This window comes from Neomonachus schauinslandi, chromosome 15 (genome assembly GCF_002201575.2).
Source record: "Neomonachus schauinslandi chromosome 15, ASM220157v2, whole genome shotgun sequence".
NCBI lineage: Eukaryota > Metazoa > Chordata > Mammalia > Carnivora > Phocidae > Neomonachus > Neomonachus schauinslandi.
Window position 1 is genome coordinate 41553732 of NC_058417.1, and position 20931 is coordinate 41574662.

General features: G+C 52.0%; 2 protein-coding genes across 6 annotated transcripts; both read left to right on the forward strand.

Moving 5' to 3' along the window:
* Window positions 1–1954: 1954 nt before the first annotated feature.
* ASB16 (ankyrin repeat and SOCS box containing 16) lies at window positions 1955–9137 on the forward strand. The gene is made up of 5 exons (XM_021681637.1): window positions 1955–2255; window positions 4587–4854; window positions 7488–7980; window positions 8374–8487; window positions 8952–9137. Exons 1-5 carry the CDS (start codon window positions 1955–1957, stop codon window positions 9135–9137), a joined length of 1362 nt encoding a protein of 453 aa, XP_021537312.1.
* A 7258-nt stretch (window positions 9138–16395) lies between these two features.
* On the forward strand, window positions 16396–19653 carry TMUB2 (transmembrane and ubiquitin like domain containing 2). Of its 5 annotated transcripts, XM_044921353.1 has the most exons (4): window positions 17116–17135; window positions 18437–18714; window positions 18826–19003; window positions 19254–19653. In XM_044921353.1, exons 1-4 carry the CDS (start codon window positions 17131–17133, stop codon window positions 19618–19620), a joined length of 828 nt encoding a protein of 275 aa, XP_044777288.1. In that variant the 5' UTR covers window positions 17116–17130; the 3' UTR covers window positions 19621–19653. The 5 variants fall into 5 exon arrangements, with proteins under 5 accessions (XP_021537447.1, XP_021537446.1, XP_021537445.1 ...); XM_021681772.2 differs by lacking the exon at window positions 17116–17135 and adding an exon at window positions 16396–16514 and having other exon boundaries at window positions 18437–19003; XM_021681771.2 differs by lacking the exon at window positions 17116–17135 and adding an exon at window positions 16400–16460 and having other exon boundaries at window positions 18437–19003.
* The last annotated feature ends 1278 nt before the right edge of the window (window positions 19654–20931 follow it).

Genomic DNA, 20931 nt, shown 5'->3' on the forward strand with positions numbered 1-20931 from the left:
GAGTGGGTGAACGGCAGGGTAGGGGCAGTGCCGGAAGCGGCCCAGGCTGCTGCCACCCACCTGGGCAGGCAGATGAGTGTTTGCTCTGGCAGAGAACAAGGGCCCTCAGTCAATGCCCTACACACAAGGGGCCAGCATGCGACGAGCCAAGCGCTCCCAAACACCACATCAAGACCTACTGTGTGCCAGGCCCTGCTGGGTTGCAGAGACCCAGCTGACTAAATTCAGGTCCTGCTCTGGAGCCCACATCCAGCAGGGCGGACTTCTGTCCACAGCACATTGGGATAGGCCCTTCACAAAGTACATGTGCGGTCCTCTTGGAGCACCGATGGGGGCATGGTGGGGAAGGCTGAGGAGCCGCCATGAGAATGCCACGTGCCATGAGGCCCTGAGCTGAGGCATCGGGCTTACCCGGAGAGGGCTGATGTTGGAAGTCAGCAGAAGTTTTCAAGCAAGGAAATGAACCGTCTTAGACAGATCCTTCCACCTGGGCGGCAGAGCCGAGAGGCTGTGGCCAGAGAAAGGAACACCGGGAGGCTGGGCTGGTCCCGGTGAGGGGCACTGAGAGGGTGACCGACAATGTGACAATGGGAGCTGGAACTTGTTTGCGTGAGGGGACCAGGGAGAGGAAGAAGTCCGAGGTCACTGTGCACGGGCGGGTGCAGAGCCAGGGAGGGGAGGAAGTGGGGCGGGCAGGGGGGCTGGGAGAGCCGCTGCGCTGGGGGACACAGACCAGGCCGACCCGAGGGGCTGAGGAGCTGCCCGCCCGCACACTGGGTGAGGTGGGGTGGTTAGGAGAGCTTCCGAGGCCCCCCGGGGCTAGCATCCCCCCCCCCCCCCCCGCTCCACCCGCCCCTTCCCTTCCCGGGCTCCGCAGAGCATCAGCCAGGGCTGTTTCATGGCCTCATTCCTCCCCCTAGAGGCTCCTGGAAGCAGAGCTGCTTTCTCCTGAGAGTGAATGGGTTTGTGGCTTGAAGGTCTCTTCGGTCAGAGTCCCCAGAGTTGCCAGGTCAACCCCTCGGCCTTCCTCAGGCAGGCAGGTGAGCCCTTTTAGGAGCTCGGGGATGGAGGGACACGAGATTCGTGACGGGCAGTTTCTAGAGGCCGCGCTGTCCTGCTAGGGGGGCGGGGAGAGGCTCTCACTCCTGGCCACCCTCAGGTGGCCACAGCAGCATGAGCCAAAGTGCCGTATCTATGCAGTCTGGCCAGCTGGGGTCCTAGTCCTGGCTCCGCCGCTCACAAGCTGTGACCTTGTTAAGCCTAAGTTCCTCATGGTTAAGACCGACACAAAAGCACCCATTTCAGAGGTGCTCCACTGTGATCATTAGCCTGATTGTGTACTTTATGGTCAAAACCAAGCTTTTTACCCTCAGGGAGCCAGGAAGTATGGCCCTTGGAGTGAAGACGAATATAAAAGTGATGTCCTTGGCGTAAAGCCCCGTGCACACATGCACAGTTACCCAGACTACTGCAGACACCGGAAGAGCTGTTTGGACCCGTCTCCGCCTGCCCTTACTTCCTGGGCTGGGGTCTGTCCTCCAGCCAACAGCTGAGAGGCTGGGGGCCTCTGGCTCTTCCTGTCCTGCCCATCTCCCAGATCGACTGTTTCACTCCCCTCGGACCTTGCCAACCCAAGACGCTCCCTCCGGGCAAGTGGGAGGATGCCGACCCTGGGGTTCCTGCCGCCCCCTTGGGAGGGCATCAGCAGGGCAGGGGTTGGCCTTGGCCATGGGCTGGGGGGGGTTGGCCCAATACCTTCTCTGCACCAGGATCATGACTCTGGGCAAATGGCGTTTACCAGGCCGGCGAAGGACCTATTTATAGCCTCAGCTGCTCCTCGGGCCGGGTCACAAGGGAGGGGCAGGGCGGCTGCTCAGAACACGGCGGGTAGTCGGGCTGGGGGAACCCGGCTCTGCCCAGCTGCCGCCGCCCAGCCCCCCCGGCGCCCCTCCCCATGGCAGAGGAGACCTTCCCGTTCACCTCCTCCACGCGGCGGGCTCTCCGGCTACAGCAGGAGTGGCTGGAGTGGGAGGACCGGCGGCGGGCCGCGGCCCAGCAGTGCCGTAGCCACAGGTGCCCCCCCAGTGCCCGGGCCCGCCTCACCAGGCCGCGCCACTGCTGCCAAGACCCAGCCGTGCACAACGCTCTGTTCTCCGGTGACCTGCGCCAGGTCCAAGCCCTGTTCCAAGAGGAAGACGCTGCCAACATGATTGTGGAGACTGTGAGCAACCAGCTGGCCTGGTCAGCTGAACAGGGTAGGGAGCACCCGGTGGGGCAGAAGAGGACCAAGGGAGAAGAGGGTGGGGGTGGGGATGGGGGAGAGACTTGGCCCCATTCCCTCCCTCCAGAACACAGACTAGACCACTGCTTTCCACACCCATTCTAGTTCCCTCCTCAGCAGAGAGGAGGCGTAGTGGTTTGTATGTCTTTTCAGAATTAAAATTATATTAACATATCAATTACATAGGAATACAGTTATATTCTAATGCAGTATTTTCTCTGAATACATATATGTAAATAAATATATACACATATATATATTTTTTAAGATTTTATTTTTAAGGGGCACCTGGCTGGCTCACTCGGTAGAGCATGTGACTCTTCATCTCAGGGTCGTGAGTTCAAGCCCCACACTGGGTGTGGAGCCTACTTGAAATAAAATAAAAATTAAAAATAAGTAAGATTTTATTTTCAAGTAATCTCTACACCCAACGTGGGACTTGAACTCACAAACCTGAGATCAAGGGTCGCATGCTCCACCAACAGAGCCAGCCAGGCATCCCCACATCATATTTATATTTTTTCATTTGAGAGAGAGAGTGTGTGTGTGCAGTGGGGAGGGGCAGAGGGGGAAGGAGAGAGAGAATCCCTAGAAGACTCCCCGCTGAGCGTGGAGTCCAATGTGGGACTCATCTCAGGACCCCAAGATCATGACCTGAGCCAAAATCAAGAGTGGGACACCTAACCGACTGAGCCACCCAGGCACCCTTGTCCCCACAGTGCATAAATTATATTGTATGAGGGTGCCATGATTTATATAACTAGACCCCAAATAGACTGGGTAGATTGGGTTCCTTTTTTGTAAAATTAGTTTTAATAGCAATATGATGAACATCTTTGTGTACTTGCCAGATAATTTCCTTAGGCTCTATTCTGACCAGTGGGTTTGTCCACGTAAACCAAATACCTCAACTGAGATCACCCGGCTCTTAAGACTGGCAGAGATTGCCCCAAGCCCCACTCATGGATCTGGGGGCTCCAAATCCTTGGAGAGTTTACGTTCTCACAGTCACTGCAAGCTCCAGATTCCTGCTGGGCTTTAACTGTTTGAGATGTAACCCTACCCAAGGTATTCTGGTCTTGTCCTGCAGTATGTCTATCATCCCCCAAATGGAACTTGGCCTTAATTTCAATCCTAATACAAAACAAAACATGCTTTACCCAAAATTTGACAAACCCAGGAATTTACTTCACCATAATGCAAACAACTTAAACAGTTGGATATTAGGCATCTATATTATTTATTTTTTTTATTTTTTTTTTTTTAAGATTTTATTTATTTGGGGGCACCTAGGTGGCTCAGTCGTTAAGCGTCTGCCTTCGGCTCAGGTCATGATCCTAGGGTCCTGGGATCGAGCCCCACATCGGGCTCCCTGCTCTGCGGGAAGCCTACTTCTCCCTCTGCCACTCCCCCTGCTTGTGTTCCCTCTCTCGCTGTGTCTCTCTCTGTCAAACAAATAAAATCTTTAAAAAAAAAAAAAGAAGAAGGCAGACGCTTAACGACTGAGCCACCCAGGCACCCCTAGGCATCCATATTCTTTAAACAAGTCCTTGGCCACTTCTACAATTTAGATCCGACACTAGTCCCAAGATCAGCCACTCACCCAACTCTTCCTTTCCCCACCCCCACCTCTTATTCTCCCCTCCACCTTTCCCCCACTTCCACCCTCCTCTCCCCCATCTGCCCCAGGAATATCCTAGAACTCCAAGCTAGGCTCCTTGGTCATTCCCAAGCTCGGCTCCAGGCCCTCCTATGCATAGCTCAAACCACCCCCAACGCCAGAACACCCTAGTGAACAAGAACCAAGGAATCCATGAGGAGCTCAAAGACCCAGAGGTTTCCTTAACAGGATTAACTCTCTTCAGTTGCCCTTGTGATTTTAAAGAGCAATTACCTTTTTTTTTCTTCTATGACATACATACTGTTTTGTTACAGATTGACAAACCATTCTAAAAGCCTATTCCAGGGGTGCCTGGGTGGCTCAGTCGGTTAAGCGTCTGCCTTCGGCTCAGGTCATGATCCCAGGGTCGTGGGATCGAGCGCCCGCATTTCTCCCTCTCCGTCTGCCTGCTGCTCACCCTGCTTGTGCTCTCTCTCAAATAAATGAAATCTTTAAATAAATAAATAAATAAAAGGCTGTTCCAATATACACTCCAAGTTCAGGGCTTGATTGCTTAGCCCCTCCCCATAGCTACAGCCTGGCACATGATTCGTGCTCAGGCCAAGGGTGCAGAGGGACGGCCATGGTCAGGGCCTGCCCTGGGAGTCTCACACACCACTCCCCAACCCTACCTGCTCTCCCCAGGGTTCTGGGTGCTGACCCCCAAGACGAAGCAGACGGTGCCCCTCACCATCGCTGCTGCCCGAGGCTACACTGACTGCGCCCGCCACCTGATCCGGCAGGGAGCTGAGCTGGATGCCCGGGTTGGGGGCCGGGCAGCCTTGCATGAGGCCTGTGCCCAGGCCGAGTCTGACTGTGTGCAGCTGCTGCTGACCTTTGGTGCCAAGGCCAACGTGTTGTCCGAGGAGGGCACGACCCCCTTACACCTCTGCACAGCCCCTGAGTCCTTGAAGTAGGTACCCAGGGGAGGGGTGTGTGTGTGTGTGTCTCCAGCTGACACGGCCAGGAGAAGGGGAGAAGCACCTCACATACACACATCCTAATGACAATCTAGGAGACAGGTCTCATTCCACTGGTGAGAAAACTGAAGCTCAGAAAGGTTCAGGGACTTGTCCAAGGTCACATAAGCTAAGCCCAGGAGGCAGAAGCCTTGTTGCCTTTTTGGAAAACCCTGTTCCAACTGCAGTCCCCTATCCCCTGTGAATCCTCTGTAGCCAAATTCCTACCTGTTTCGAGGTGGGCATCAAGAAAGATGTAGCCCAGTGTTTCCCAGCCTTAGTACAAGGCCTCCCCCCACACCCCCTCCTCCCACATTTTTAAGATCAACAGTTTTTTTTGGGGGGGGGTGGAAGGTTGAGCAAAATGGGTGAAGGGGAGTGGGAGATACAGGTTTCCAATTATGGAATGGGTAAGGCTCGGGAATAAAAGGTTCAGCATAAGGAATATAGTCAATGATACTGTGATAGCGATGTAACAGGACACATGGTAGTTACACTTGCGAACATAGCATAATGTATAAACTTGTCAAGTCACTAGGTCGTGCACTTGATACTAATGTAACATTGTGTGTCAACTATACTTAAAAAAACAACAGGTTTTTCGACCCCCTGCCTGATGGTATTTGTACTTTTACAAATCAGCTCCACAGCTGGGGCTGGCCGTGGTGAGGACACTCCACAGGCCACATGCTGGGGACTTCTCCCTAGCTGGATCTAGAGCAGTGATGGACCCAGAAGTGATTTTGATTTTCCAGCCCTTTCTTGAATTCTTATGAGCACACAGTGTGCTTTCCAAAAGACTATCCTTTTAAGTGAAACTTACTGAAACCCTACTGAATGAGCTTTTCAAGGTTATTTAAATGTAGTATTTAGAAACAAAACTTAGGGGCACCTGGGTGGCTCAGTCGTTGAGCATCTGCCTTCGGCTCAGGTCATGATCCCAGGGCCCCGGGATCAAGCCCCACATCAGGCTCCCTGCTCGGCAGGAAGCCTGCTTCTCCCTCTCCCACTCCCCCTGCTTGTGTTCCTGCTCTCGCTGTCTCTCTCTGTCAAATAAATAAAATATTAAAAAGAAAGAAAAAGAAACAAAACTTAGCCCATGATTAGAACTGGCTGAGGAAATAAATTCAGCAGTTTATAGATGGCTGGCTGCTACTGCATTTTTGGCCATTGAGCCAAGCACCTACTGGACCTATACACTGAAAGGAACAGAAATTCTGGCCATTTTGGGGGAGGGACACTGGGTCATCAGGGTTTCGTCGGGGTTGCTGTGTCTACTGAGCTTCCAGTGGCTGCCATTCTGGCTTTTTAATTATAAATTACTCTTAGTTTAATTACATCATTAATTTTGTTTCATATTTGGTTTACCCGCTGGTGGTTAATGATGCATATTTGCCTCAACAGTGTTCTGGCCTATAGTTTTTTTGTTTTTTGTTTTGTTTTGTTTTGTTTTTTAAAGATTTTATTTATTTATTTGAGAGAGAGAGTGAGAGAGAGAAAGAGCACAAGAGGGGGGAGCGGGAGAGGGAGAAGCAGACTCCCCGCCGAGCAGGGAGCCCGATGCGGGACTCGATCCCGGGACTCCAGGATCATGACCCGAGCCGAAGGCAGTCGCCTAACCAACTGAGCCACCCAGGCGCCCCTGGCCTATAGTTTTTTGTTTGTTTGTTTTTTAGAGAGAGAGCATGCAGGCCCATGAGATTGGGCGGGGGGAGGGCAGGGAGGGGGAGAGGGGCAGGGGGAGAGAGAGAGAATCTTAAGCAGCCTCCACACCCAGCACTGAGCCGGCTCAGTCTCACAACCCTGAGATCATGACCTGAGCCAAAATCAAGAGCCAGACGCTTAACCCACAGAGCCACCCAGGTGCCCCATGCTCTGGCCTATAGTTTTTCCAGGAACTAGGAGACCATGATACAGGTGCTCCCTAAAATCTAGTTTTTGTTGTTTGGTTCCATTTGTTTTCTCTAGGGGAAACGAGCAGACTGATCCCCAAATGCCTTCCTTTGCTTGAATGGGTATCACTGGTCTGGAAGGGTGGTCTTCAAGTTTGGCAGCATGAAGAAAATATTAGGACTTCTATGCCTTTTTCTTTCCAGCTCATATTCTAATTTTCTATGTGTAACATTCATAGTGGACACAGTAGTGGGTTTTCAAGTTTTTTGCATTATCAAAATGTTAGCAGACCACTGGCAAGTGATTCAGAACTAGGCCTTGGGGTCCCAATCCACTCCGGGAGTCAGGTTTTGGAAACAAAAAATTAGCCCATGATTGGAACTTACCGAGGAAATAAACAGATTCTGGGAGGGACCGTCTGAGGCAGTGAGTACCCGTTCTGACGCAGCCTCTGACTTGCTGTGTGTCCTTGGCTGTCCTTCCTCGGTCGAGTTTTCCGTCACTGAAGATGCTCCTGGGGACATCATGGGCCTCGCGACTCTGCTGTCGGTCATCGGGCTTCTGTGAGTCTGATGGTGGACACCAGGCTCGCCTCGATGGCGTGCCGGGTAGGAAGAAACGGGGAAGGGGATGACAGCCGGCCAGGCCGTGGGCCCTCAGGATCGGTCTCCAGGCCTTGCGCCTTGCCCCCCAGGTGCGCCAAGCTGCTGCTGGAGGCGGGAGCGACCGTGAACGTGGCGGCGCGGGACAGCGAGGTGACGCCCCTGCACGTGGCGGCGGCTCGTGGCCTGGAGGAGCACGTGGCGCTCTACCTGGAGCACGGAGCCCACGTGTACCTGCGCACCAGCCAGGGCGAGACGGCGCTGAACGCTGCGTGCGCGGCGGCCGAGGGCCCAGGCAGCGGCGGGCGGCACCAGGCGGCAGCGCGCCGGCTCCTAGCGGCCGGGGCTGATGCCCGCGCTGCCGGCCGCAAGCGCCACACGCCGCTGCACAACGCCTGTGCCAACGGCTGCGGGGCCCTGGCCGAGCTGCTGCTGCGCCACGGCGCCTGCGCTGGAGTGCCCAACGCGGCGGGCCACACCCCCCTGGACTGCGCGCTGCTGGCCGTGCGGGATGCCCCCGGCTGGGAGCCCGAGGGCCTCTTGGCAGCGCTGCTGGACTACGGGGCCCAGCCTGTGCGCCCTGAGGTGCGCGGGGAGGGCCTGCGGAAGGAGGCCCAGTTGAGCGGGGGAGCCTGAGGCTGGAATTGCCCTGCCGCCGGGGAAAGTGGGGGTAGGGGGTGGGGGGCAAGAGACTAAAAGCCCGGTCCTGTAGCCAAAGGTCTGTCCTCACCTTGGGAAGGACCACCGAGGGCTATGAGGGAGCGTGTGGAAGGACAAAAGAGCTCCCAAGGAAACTGGCCAGGGCCAAGAGGTTGCAGCCCACAGAAGTTGGGGTAAACTGAGGCATAGGAAAGCGGAGAGACTCAGACCTTAGCCTCCCAACTTTGGGTGTGAGTGGGGCTTTGGCTTAGGCTGGACTTGGTTCTGCTCTTGGTTGGGAGAGCCATGGTGACCCTAACACCCTCTTTTGATTCCTAGATGCTGAAACACTGTGCCAACTTCCCTCGGGCCCTGGAAGTCCTGCTTAACGCCTACCCTTGTGTCCCCTCCTGTGATACCTGGGTGGAGGCAGTACTCCCAGAGCTGTGGCAGGTATGTCCACCCCAGGGGCACAGCTCCTTCCTGGGCTCTGGGGGAAATGGAGAGAAAGGATGAGCCCTAGGCCTTATCCCTGCAGGATGGGCTCCCCTCCCTCCCCCGGGGTCTCCTGCCGCCTAGCAGCTCAGAACACCCTCTAATCCCACACACCTCTCCAGCCTCTCTCACTGGTACCAGCGTGGACATTAATCAGGTATCCCTGACTCAGCGGGCACTGTGCCGCATCTTTGGAGGGGTGGGTGCAGACATGGCCGAGACCCTGCCCTACAGTGTGGTCCCATCTCCCATGACCCCTGCAGGGCCTCTGGGTTCTGAATCTGAGTCTTTCAAGCTGCACCAGACACCCAGGTGGGGGCATATTGCAAATTCCCTGGGGCCCCCAGTGCTAGGTCATCCCCAGATGGAGGGGCAGGATCAAGGGTGCTGGGCCATCTGATCCTGTTCCACTCCTGGCTTAGGAGCACGAAGCCTTCTACATCTCAGCCCTGAGCATGGTGAACCAGCCGAGGCGGCTGCAGCACCTGGCCCGGCTGGCTGTGCGTGCTCAACTGGGTAGCCGCTGCCGACAGGCCGCTGCTCACCTCCCGCTGCCCCCGGTCCTCAGGGACTACCTGCTGCTGTGTGTGGAGGGGCGGATCCAGTGAGCCCCATGCCAGGGTGCTCCCGGAGCTGGTTCTGCCCCTTCCATCGGTTGTCTCCCTACAACCCTGGAGGACCAATCCCTGGCTCTCTTGCCCTCCCTAGCCGGCTCCCCCCTTCACTGGCTTCTTGAGCTACTCACTGACCTCCCGCCCGACCCGAGCTTCAGCTTCCAATGGGAAGGTCTGCAGACTGAGCCTTCACCCGCCTCCGTCTCCTTTGCTTAAGTGGATGGCCCCTCCAGCCCAAGCCACGTGGGGGTGATCCTTGTTGCTCCTCCGTCCCCTGCCACCTATGTACCTGTTTGGCCTCCTAAAGAGTGACCGACTCCGTCTATACCTGCACTGCCTCTGCCCAAACTGTCTTTGTTGCTTGAAGGGAGGACCTCCCTGCTTGGTCTTGAAACCCGAGCCCCACAAGGATGCCAGAGCCCCTTTGGGAATCACAACTCTGATCATGCCCTTCGGTGGCTCCTCACCACCTTCAGGCTAAAATCTGAATTCAGTAAATAGATCTTCTACCCCCACCTCCGCCAAGCTCTCTGGTCTTCTGATTCCCCCTTCCCCCTCTGAGGTTCCTGTAATGCAGCCTCCTCAAACTGGGCAGCCTTGCGGCTTGCTGGATATGACCTGCTCCGCTTTGCTTCTAGGCGTTCTGCATGTGCTGTTCCCTCTGCCTGGTCTACCCACCAGTGATGCATGATGTCTTAAACATGGTCACTCCACCTGTGGTCTCTAAGGGCCTGTGACAGGAGGACAAGCCACTAGCTGTCCCCCCTCTCTCTCACTTCCTCCTCTGGTCCCAGAGTCAAAAGTACCATCCTTCATCTTTAAGAACCTTTTACGCCAAGCCAGTTTTTGTGAATGCAAATAAATGATGTGTGCCCAGAGCCCAAGCGTGTATGTGTTAGGTTGGCATGCGGCTGACATACCCCTCACTCCATGTTTATCGCCCCACCACGGAGCACCTATTACTCTTGTGATAGGAAAAAGCGTAAAGGAACAACAGAAGGCCGTTGCCAGACCCCAAGCTTGTAGTACCCACCGCAGGAGGGTCCTTTTGCTGAGGGACCCTGGGCTGTCCACTGCCATTACCATTTGGAATCACACAGTAGAAATGGGTCAGGAGTCCCGGGGTCGGCCTCCTGCAGCTGTTGCCAGCCTCCTCGCCTCTGTGGAGAGTTGTATCTGCGGAGATTCCCTTTCACCAACACGAAGACAATTTCGTACCTTGTTATGCAGAGCAGCAACCTCTCCTTTCTGGAAGACATGTTGGCTTTCATTTCGTAGAGCCAAAACGCGGGAGGGAAGAGAAGGAGACCCTCTGTACTCCTGGGCCCAAGCTGACAGCCTCACTCTCGGGGGAGGATGTTGAGCTGTCCACCCCTTTACAGGAGGCAAACGCCAGCGAGCTCAGCCTTTTCTGTTGCATTTACACCTATGACAAAAAAACCCACTTAGAAAAAAACCCCCAAAAGATACATGAGATTATGTGTATTATTTTGGGGTAGGAGATTTTCCAGGGTGAAAGCAAAAAAGAAAAGATGAATAGATCTGGATACAGAAACAATTTAAATTTGGTTATAAAAGCACCAAATTATAAACACAAGTGACAGACAAAGTATTGGGGGATTTCATTTCTGGACGCCTGGGTGGCTCACTGGTTAAGCGACTGCCTTCGGCTCGGGTCGTGATCCCGGAGTCCTGGGATCGAGTCCCGCATCGGGCTCCCTGTGCTCAGTGGGGAGTCTGCTTCTCCCTCTGACCCTCTCCCCTCTCATGCTCTCTCTCACTCTCTCTCACATAAAGAAGTAAAATCTTTTAAAAAAAAATAAAAGATTTCATCGCCTTCATCTGTTTTATTCGCCACTGGTGACTTGCTGCTTTGCAGAGAGTGGACACTCAGATAACTGCGGAATCAACGAATCAACCTCACCAGCCATCAGGGAAAATGCAAATCAAAGCAATCACAGGTACTGTTCCCCCACCAGATAGAGGGAAATTGTAAAGATCAATAATAGGCAGTACCCATGAAGATCTGAAGATGTAAGTAAATTCTTGCTCATCCTATTGGTGGGAAAGGAAATTGCTTTTTTGGTAGGCAATTTGGCAGCACTCTTAAACACTTCTCTCCGGTTACATAAAATGCTGGTACACACGGAACATTCACCCCAGCACTGCTTGCAACGACGCAACACGTGGGAGGTGGTGGACAAATCCTTACTCTGGAATACAATGCAGCCCTTACAAAGGGTAGTCCCTGCAATGGGAAGGAACTAGGGAGGCATGCCGAGTGACCGTTGTACGCATGGCCTTGGAAAGATTGCCAAGACTGTTGTTGAAGAGAAAAAACAGGTTGGAATACAATATGTACAGCCAACAAGGCCAAACCCCATGATTGTAGATGAAGAGAAAAAGGCCCAGAGGCAGGTGCCCAAGAATTGTCCTCTGGGGAGGGGAGAACAACTGTGCCAGGGGGGCGTTTTACGGTCTGTATTTGAAATTTAAAAAAAAAAAATAGGGGCGCCTGGGTGGCTCAGATGGTTAAGCGTCTGCCTTCGGCTCAGGTCGTGATCCCAGGGTCCTGGGATCAAGTCCCGCATCGGGCTCCCTGCTCCTTGGGACCCTGCTTCTCCCTCTGCCTCTCTCTCTCTCTCTCTCTCTGTCTCTCATGAATAAATAAATAAAATCTTTAAAAAAAAAAAAGAAATTAAAAAAAAATTTCAACCCCACTGTGGTTTTTTTTTTAAGTTTTTATTTCCCCATATTTAAATTTTTTTACAAAGAGATACCCATGGATTCTTGTGAAATTAATTTTTTTTTTGAGGATGTGAAGTAAATTTAATCACCACCCTCAGACAGCAGAAGTGTCTAAGTGGCGGCCCTCCCCCCACCCCCCAGGAGTGGCCTGGGTAAGCTTTTTTTTTTTTTTTTAAGATTTTATTTGTGGGGCACCTGGGTGGCTCAGTTGGTTAAGCGACTGCCTTCGGCTCAGGTCATGATCCTGGAGTCCCAGGATCAAGTCCCACATCGGGCTCCCTGCTCGGCGGGGAGTCTGCTTCTCCCTCTGACCCTACCCCCACTCATGTGCTCTCTCTCTCTCATTCTCTCTCTCTCAAATAAAATAAATAAAATTTTTTAAAAAAGATTTTATTTATTTATTCATGAGAGAGAAAGAGAGAGGCAGAGGGAGAAGCAGGCTCCCAAGGAGCAGGGAGCCCGATGCAGGACTCGATCCCAGAACCCCGGGATCATGACCTGAGCCGAAGGCAGATGCTCAACCATCTGAGCCACCCAGGTGCCCTGGGTAAGCATTTTTTTAAGGGAAGAAAACGCAAAAGGCCCAACAATTAATTTATGAAGTGGTGGATGAAACAAGAAAAACTGAAAACCTCACTAGTGATCCAATGAATGAAATCAAAGGAACAGACATGCTTTTGTCTATCAGATTGGCAAACATGGCATGAATGACAGAGAGTGGTTAGGGAAGGAGCAGTTTTAGTACAACAGATTTACTATACACACATTGGGTTAAGACAGCATTCCAGGATTCACAAATATATTCACCATTCGAGAGCCATCGTAATTGCACATAAAAGTATAAAAACACCTAACTAAGTTCCATAGTGTAAGAAAAGCAAACATCTCAAGAACTCTATCATGAGGGGCGCCTGGGTGGCTCAGTCGTTAAGTGTCTGCCTTTGGCTCGGGGCATGATCCCAGAGTCCTGGGATCGAGCCCCGCATTGGGCTCCCTTCTCCGCGGGAGGCCTGCTTCTCCCTCTCCCTCACTTGTGTTCCCTCTCTCACTGTTTCTCTCTCTGTCAAATAAATAAAATCTTTAAAAAAAAAACAACTCTATCATGAAAAATGTCCAAGGAGTTCAGATCCATTCAAATACAGTTATGGGGCACCTGGGTGGCTCGGTCGGTCAAGGGTCTGGCTAGGCTTTGGCTCAGATTGTGATCTTCCATCGTGAGATCGAGCCCCACGTCGGGGTCCGCACTCAGCGGGGAGTCTGCTTGGGATTCTCTCTCTCTCCCTCTGCTCCTCCCCACCCCCCTTAAATAAATAAATAAATCTTTTAAAACAAAGCAACACAAACACCACAATGCAGTTTGCTAAGTGTTCTGGCAGAAGTCAGTCCATGCAGCTTGGGAAACAGACTGTAGGTACTGAACCCCAGACAGATGAATCAGGTACCCGGAGCAGTGAAAAAGCCAGATTTGCCGGCTCCTGGGCAGGGCAGGCCTGGCCACGGGCTCCACCCTCCTGGGCTTCAGAGGTCACTGCTCAGTCATTTATTCCCTTCTCAGATTTCACTTCCCCTCTTTTCCTCCGCTCTTTTCTCCTTATAACATCTTATGAACATCTTTAGGACCTCCCCCCATTTATTCCCTGTTCTCTCTCGCCTCCAGCCTGTTTTTTGGAAGAGAAACAGTAGTAGGTGCCTACTCACGCTGCCGTGGGAATAGAAATAGGCACACCCTTCTGGAGGATGGTGTATCAAAAACCTGAACAATGTGAACACCCTTTGATCCAGCAATCCCATTTTCAGGAATTTATCCTAGGGAAAACATCATGGATGTGTACAAAAATCTGTCATCAGAGATGCACAAAGATGTTTATGCAAACACTGTTTAAAAACAAAGTATGGAAAACAATCTCAATGTCCATCCAAATGAGATAATTAGCTGAAAAATTATGGTGCACCACGGAAGATGATACTATTGAGCAGCTATTTAAAGCTATGCTATGATGCTATAAAAATATTCAATGACACAGGAAAAGCTTCATGGTATATAGTTGAGTGAAGAAAGGAGGGGGCCAAATATTGACAATAAGATCATATATATACAGAGAGAGAGAGAATGAGAAAGCGAGTTCAAGCGCAAGCACTAGATGACTTTAGCTATAGCACTAACGGCATAATTTGGACAATTATTTATCCTCTGTGAGCCTGTTTCCAAACCTATAAAATGGGTATTTTAAGAGCTACTTGACAGGGCTCCGTAAGATAATGTATATGAAGCACTTAGCACAGTACCTGGCACATAATAAACTTTCAAAAGCTTTAACAGTGGCTCAGCTCATTGATTTATTCATTCCCTCAAGTATTTATTGAGAGCCCTTGAACTTGCTACTCTCTCTGGAACTTTGCTTGGTAAACCTCAATTCATTCTATAAAACTCTGTTTAACTGTACTGTGATGCCCTACCCCTCCTGCATTTTTCAAAATAAAAACACTAAATTTTAGACCCCCAAAATACATGTATGCAGAAATTAAAACAATACCTTTCATTTCACAAACATACAGTTCATCAAAAGAAGCCAGACAAAAGAATTGGAAGCAGGGACTCAGATACTTGCACATCAATGTTCATAGCAGTACTATTCACAATAGCCACGAGGTGGAAACAACACAAATGTCCATTAATAGATGAGTGGATGAAGAAAATGTGCTATATACATACAATGGAATATTATTCAGCCTAAAAAAAGGAATAAAATTTTGATAGGCTCTACAACATGGATGATCCTTGAAAACATCATTAAGTGAAATAAGCCAGATACAAAGAAGGCAAATATTGTATGATTCCACTTATATGAGATACCTGGAATAGGAAAATTCATAGAAAGTAGAATGGAGGTGGGAAGAAGGCATGGGTATAGGAAATGGATAGCCGTGATGGGTGCACAAAATTACGAATGTATTTTTTTAAAAATATCTTATTTATTTGAGAGAGAGAGAGAACACGAGCAGAGGGGAGGGGCAGAAGCAGAGGGAGGAGAAGCAGACTCCCTGCTGAGCAGGGATTCCCAATGCAAGGCTTGATCCCAGGACCTTGAGATCATGATCCGAGTTGAAGGCAGACGCTTCACCCACTGAGCCACCCAGGTGCCCATGAATTACTTAATGCCACTGAATTAGCCACTTAAAATGGTTAAAACAGTAAATTTATGTGTATTTCACAATAAGACTTGGAAAAAAGAATAAGAAGACAGACGGCTTGATTCCATTTATACAAGGTACAAAAACAGAGAAAACTAATCTATGGTAACGGAAGTCATAATAGTGTCTACTCTGTAAGTTAGTGGCTGGAAGAGGACATGAAGGGGGACTTTGGGGTCATTTTCTATTTCTTTATCTGAGTGCTGGTTCCATTGATATGTTCAGTTGGTGAAAACAACCGAACCCTTCACTTGTGAGTTTGCCTCGTCTGCCTTTTTCATGCTTCAATCAAAAGTTCACCAGAAAACAACAAAAATCCTAACATATCTTTTGAAAAAAAATTTTTTTTAAAGATTTATTTCTTTATTTTAGAGAGAGAGAGAGAGTGCAGGGGGTAGAGGCGAGGGAGAGGGAGAGAGTACCAAGTGGACTCCTCGCTAAGCCTGGAGCCCCTGGGTGGGGAGGCTCGATCTCACTAACCCTAACCCTGAGATCACGACGTGAGCTGAAATCAAGAGCCCGATGCTAAACGGACTGAGCCACACAGGGGCGGCTCCCCCAAAATCTTTTAAGTAATCTCTAGGACGAGTGTGGGGCTCGAACTCACCACCTGGACTGAGCCAGCCAGGCCCCCTGAAAGAATTTTAATTGCAAAAATCCGGCTAAGTTTTTGGGAGCTGAACTTTTTTCCTCTTTTCTTCTGGGCTCCTTTTCTTGTGCCTTAAGCCTGCACTGAATCCGTGCCTTCTTTGAAAGGCTTTCTGTCTGACCTTATTTACCAAGGTCCCACACTGGCTGGGGCCGCATTCTCGGGAGCACCCGGACGGTAACTAAATTGCCTCCTGTCTCCTGACTAGCCCTGAGTTGAACTTTTGGAGGTCAGAGAGACCAGTCCCTACTGATCCCGCTCAATGCGCGTTACAGAGCAGTAATAAATCCAATCAGCTCTGGAGGCTGGGAACAACGCCGGAAGAACAAGCCGGTACGAGGGAAACGCCGCTCACGTTCTACCCAGCTTGGCCCGCACGCCGGTCTTCCAGAGGTGAAGCCACGCCTTCTCCCAAGCACCTCCCCCAACCCCATGTAGTCCCGCCCCTCACCCATGGGCCGCCTAGGCCCCGCCCAGTGAGCGTGGCCCCGCCCCCGGAGGGCGACGATCCCGCCAACAATAACTCCGCCCCTCCTTCCGCTGAGAAACCTGTCCCTTTTAAAGAACACGTTTACGTCAGCCCGCCTTACGTAGACTAACGTCATCGGTGCAGAGCGCGGAGGCGGGACTTCCTGTCTGATTCAAACAGCTTCCGGGAGAAGCCGGAAGAGACGAGACCCTGGACAGAATCGGGGATAGCCAGCCCCTCCCCCGGCCCCTACGGAAAGGTGAGTCCATGGGCCGTCCTGGCGAAGTCAAAATACTTAGTCTGGCCGTTTCAGGTGAGGACCTCCTTCCCTATCCAGGCACAGTACCGGTCCAATCCCCCTTAATTTCCCATGACTCCCCGCGTACGCAAGCCCCGCCCCCACGTCCCCAGCCCCGCCCCGAAGTTTGAGGGGTGTGGATGGTTTGTGACCCCCCTCACCGGACTTTATCCCTATGGGCTGGGAGAACTGAGCTTGGCCGCCAGGGACCAGGTAGCGTTTCGTCTCGGGTGGGCCCACCGACTCCTCTCCAGCGCCGCGGGAATAGGGCCGCCCCACGCGGAGCCTTCGCCTCAGAAAAGGCAGGGTCGGGACCCCTCCTCACCGCGCGTCAGGGTCGCCCACAGACTGAGGAGACAACCAAAGGCCTCTGAGGCGGGAGACCAGGGGTCCTGCCCGGCCCCTGCCCACGAAAGTGCCCTGTGTCTGTGCCAGTCGTTTTCGCTTCTGTTCGCCGCAGTTTCCTTGTCTGTGAATTAGGGTGGGTGACATTAACCATCCTTACCATTAGGGGCTAGTTGTGGGAGCGATAAGTAATTGCTACCATTTATTTACTGAACCATTGCAATGTGCCAGACACTGTGCTAAGTATTTTGCTTCGATGATTTCCCGTCACCGTCAAAACAACCTTATGAGGTAGGTACTATTTTTAACCCCATTTTACTGATGAGAAAGCTGAGGCTCTGAGAAAGTTGTCCGAGCTTACAGACCTAGTAAGGGGCAAGACCAGGATTATAATCAGGTTTTTTGTTTTTTGTTTTTTACTCCAGGGCCCATGTTCTAAATAAGGATGTGGAAGCTATTCAGACGTTCATATGTTCCACAAATATTCTTTGAGCAGCTAGTATGGCATTATGCTGGGCACTAGGGTACATAGAAAAATACACGTGATCCTTGTCTTCCAGAAGTCTCGTAGAGAGAGATGGACAGGTGGAAGAGTATAATGAAGTTTTATAGGTATTGTGAGAGTAGTCTGTTAATGATAATCATCTGATTGGATTTGCCCCGGGGACAGCTGTGAAAGCCACACATTCTCTGAGGGAAAGAGTAGGTACTCTAAGGTCCTTCCTGCCTTTCTAAGAAACTGCCAAGGGAGAAACTACACAGTACACGAAGAGAGATAGGGATATGGATTATGAGAGCTATTTTAGAATCTTTTCCAAATCCTTTCCACTTAGTGGTTTTGCAGTTGCGAACCTATGGTGACCCAGGAGGGCGGTGTTTCTGGTGTCTGTCCTCCTTAGCTCCCTGGGACTTGTCAGAAGAGTTTCAGAGGTGGCAGACACGGTCCCTGCTGCATAATGTCTGCTGATGGCCCCTACAGATGTGTCCCTTTGGGGTGGTCTGACTGTGCTTCTGATGAAAAATTCATTTTTTGGTTCTTGACATCTGAACCTGAAAACGTGACTGTGAATGAGGTAGGGTTCAAACGGGACAGTCTGGCAAGAGTGGCTGCACTATGCATCCAGAAGACCCTAAAATAAAATATTTTGGGCTTTTTGGTCTCTCTCAAGCCACCTTGGAGGCTTCTCAGGGGGGCATAGCTGCTAGAGCAAGTGATAGAAATCCTAGAGAAACTCAGGGCTCAAAGAAGCAAATGTTTTTTCTTTTCCCACCTACCAAAAAAGCAACAGCCAGTGGCAGCAGCAGTCGCCCCAACAAGGCCATGAGATTTTCCTGATGATCCATGCTCTTTGGGAGCTCGAAATGTGAGAGAGGAAGGATGTGGAACCCGAAAGCTAGTGTTTCACAGTAGAGGCAAAGGGTAAGTCCTTAGCTTTAGGTTAGGGGTCCAGAGGTAGGAAGGTTTGTTCCCTCTTCCATAAGACACTGACCTCCATTTTCTTTCAGGGCTGAGTCAGTCAGGACCGAAACAAACTAGGAACCCGGTTGCAACCCCACTACCCTGCTGATGCTATCCCCCTTTGTTCCTGCAGTGTCGACCCAGTCAGCAGCCAGGCCATGGAGTTCTCTGATGTCACCCTCATTGAGGGTGTGGGTAATGAGGTGACTGTGCTGGCAGGTGTGGTGGTGCTGATTCTAGCCTTGGTCCTAGCTTGGCTCTCTACCTACGTAGCAGACAGCGGTAGCAACCAGCTCCTGGGCACCATTGTGTCAGCTGGAGACACATCCGTCCTCCACCTGGGGCATGTGGACCATCTAGTGGCAGGCCAAGGCACCCCAGAGCCAACCGAACTCCCCCATCCATCCGAGGGTAATGATGAGAAGGCTGAAGAGGCTGGTGAAGGTGGGGGAGACTCCACAGGGGAGCCTGGAGCTGGGGGTGGTATTGAGCCGAGCCTTGAGCATCTGCTTGACATCCAAGGCCTTCCCAAAAGACAAGCAGGCCCAGAAAGCAGCAGTCCAGAGGCCCTTCTGAGATCTGAGGATAGCAGCTGCCTCCCTCCCAGCCCTGGCCTCATCAGTGTGCGGCTCAAATTCCTCAATGACACCGAGGAGCTGGCTGTGGCCAGGCCGGAGGATACTGTGGGTGCCCTGAAGAGGTGAGTGGACTGGAGAGTGGGAGGCTGCTCATACCCCATGCCCTCAGCCCTTGGTCACCTGAGAGGAGGCTGGTATCCACCTGGGAGCGGCAGGGATATATCAGGTCCAGCCCCCACTAGGGGTGGGTGGGATACTTCTTAGAAACTCACCCTTCAGTTCTTCCCTCATTGCCCCGTTTTGTTGGTCCAGGCCTGTTTGCCTTCTCATTCGTCGCCTTCTGTCTTTCCTTCTATCCTTTCATCCTTCCAGTAAGTACTTCCCTGGACAAGAAAGCCAGATGAAACTGATCTACCAGGGCCGTCTACTGCAGGACCCGGCCCGCACACTGCGTTCCCTGAACATTACCGACAACTGTGTGATTCACTGCCACCGCTCACCCCCAGGGTCGGCTGTTCCAGGCCCTTCAGCCTCCCTGGCCCCCTCTTCAGCCACTGAACCCCCCAGCCTCGGCGTCAGTGTGGGCAGCCTCATGGTGCCTGTGTTTGTGGTGCTGTTGGGTGTGGTCTGGTACTTCCGTATCAATTACCGCCAGTTCTTCACAGCACCTGCCACGGTCTCCCTGGTGGGGGTCACTATCTTCTTCAGCTTCCTAGTATTTGGGATGTATGGACGATAAGGACATAGGGAGAAAATGAAAGGCATGGTCTTCCTCCTTTATGGCCTCCCTCCTTTCCTGGCCGGAGCTGGGCCCAAGGGCTTGGGAGGGACGGGTGGAAAGGATGTGGCAGGTCCTCCTCCATAGGACATAGGAGGCAGGTACAGGGCCTCCCCTTCACGTGACGTCCACAAGGGTACAGACGTCCCATCTCTGTGCAAGCACAACTCAGGTAGAAACGAGGATGTCATCTTCCTTCCCTTTTAGGGTCCTAAAGTTCAGAGCTGAGTTGGCAGCCCAGCTCAGTGGGGAGCCTGGGCTCCGTCCTCCCAGCTGTGGCCCTAGCTCTTTCCATTGTCCTGCATGTCTGCTCCTCGGTACCCAGGGCCGCCTGCCAGGGCAGCTCAGCATGGCCCCAGCATACTTCCGTAGGGAGCCTGGAGTACTTTTCTGTTTCTTAAGGGAATATCCATCTTTTGAGACTAAAGTCACGCAGCAGGAGTGAAGGTCGTGTCGTGTCTGCTTTCCATATAGGCACCTAGCCGCCTCTACCTTCTCCCTCCATCCCTGTAGCAGGAATAGGGTGTTCTCTGTGTTCTGGATAGTCTCCAGTGTTCTCCCCTTTTTTGAAAGCACTTTGCTTTTTTTTTTTTTAATAGTCCTTTATAGAGCTCAGTCAGAAAGGGGATTGGGGCACAAAGCCAAGCCCCCAGCATTGGGAGAGGCCAAGCCACAGCTGCTGCTGCCCTAGGCCTACGGCTGTAAGCGAGAGACAGTTCTGGCCCTCAGCCAGTGTCCTGCCCTGCCCAGCTCCAAGGACGAGCTCTGGGTATGGAGCCCTGGGCCCCAGGCCCTTGCCTCTGGGGTTCTTGGATGGAGGGTCAGTGTCTGTGACTAAATAAAGTTCCATTTTGTGGCTGTGGAGCCGCCTCCTGTGACATTAAGAGAATGGCTTTGCTCTGCCCCTGTCAACATGGTAATGAGGGTGGGTAGGCCGGGCTACCAACGGGAGATGCAGTTTATTTACACCAGCAGCCATGGGGGCAGGGGAAATACACAGCGTTTACAAAGTTAGCTACCTGTACAGGATGGATTACATATGCAAAAATAAAAATCTCAAGACCACAGGACAGCGTGAGCCCCTCCCCCCTCCCCCAATGACCCCAGCATGCGGTAATGCCAGGCGGGTGGCCCCTGGGCATGCGGGGGGGAGTGATGCATGGAAGGAAAAGCCACCGGCCATGGAAATTAGTACAGAACCCCCCCACACACACTCAGACACATGATAGGATACAGGGTGGACGACACCTAGCCGGGGTGGGAAGGATGGGA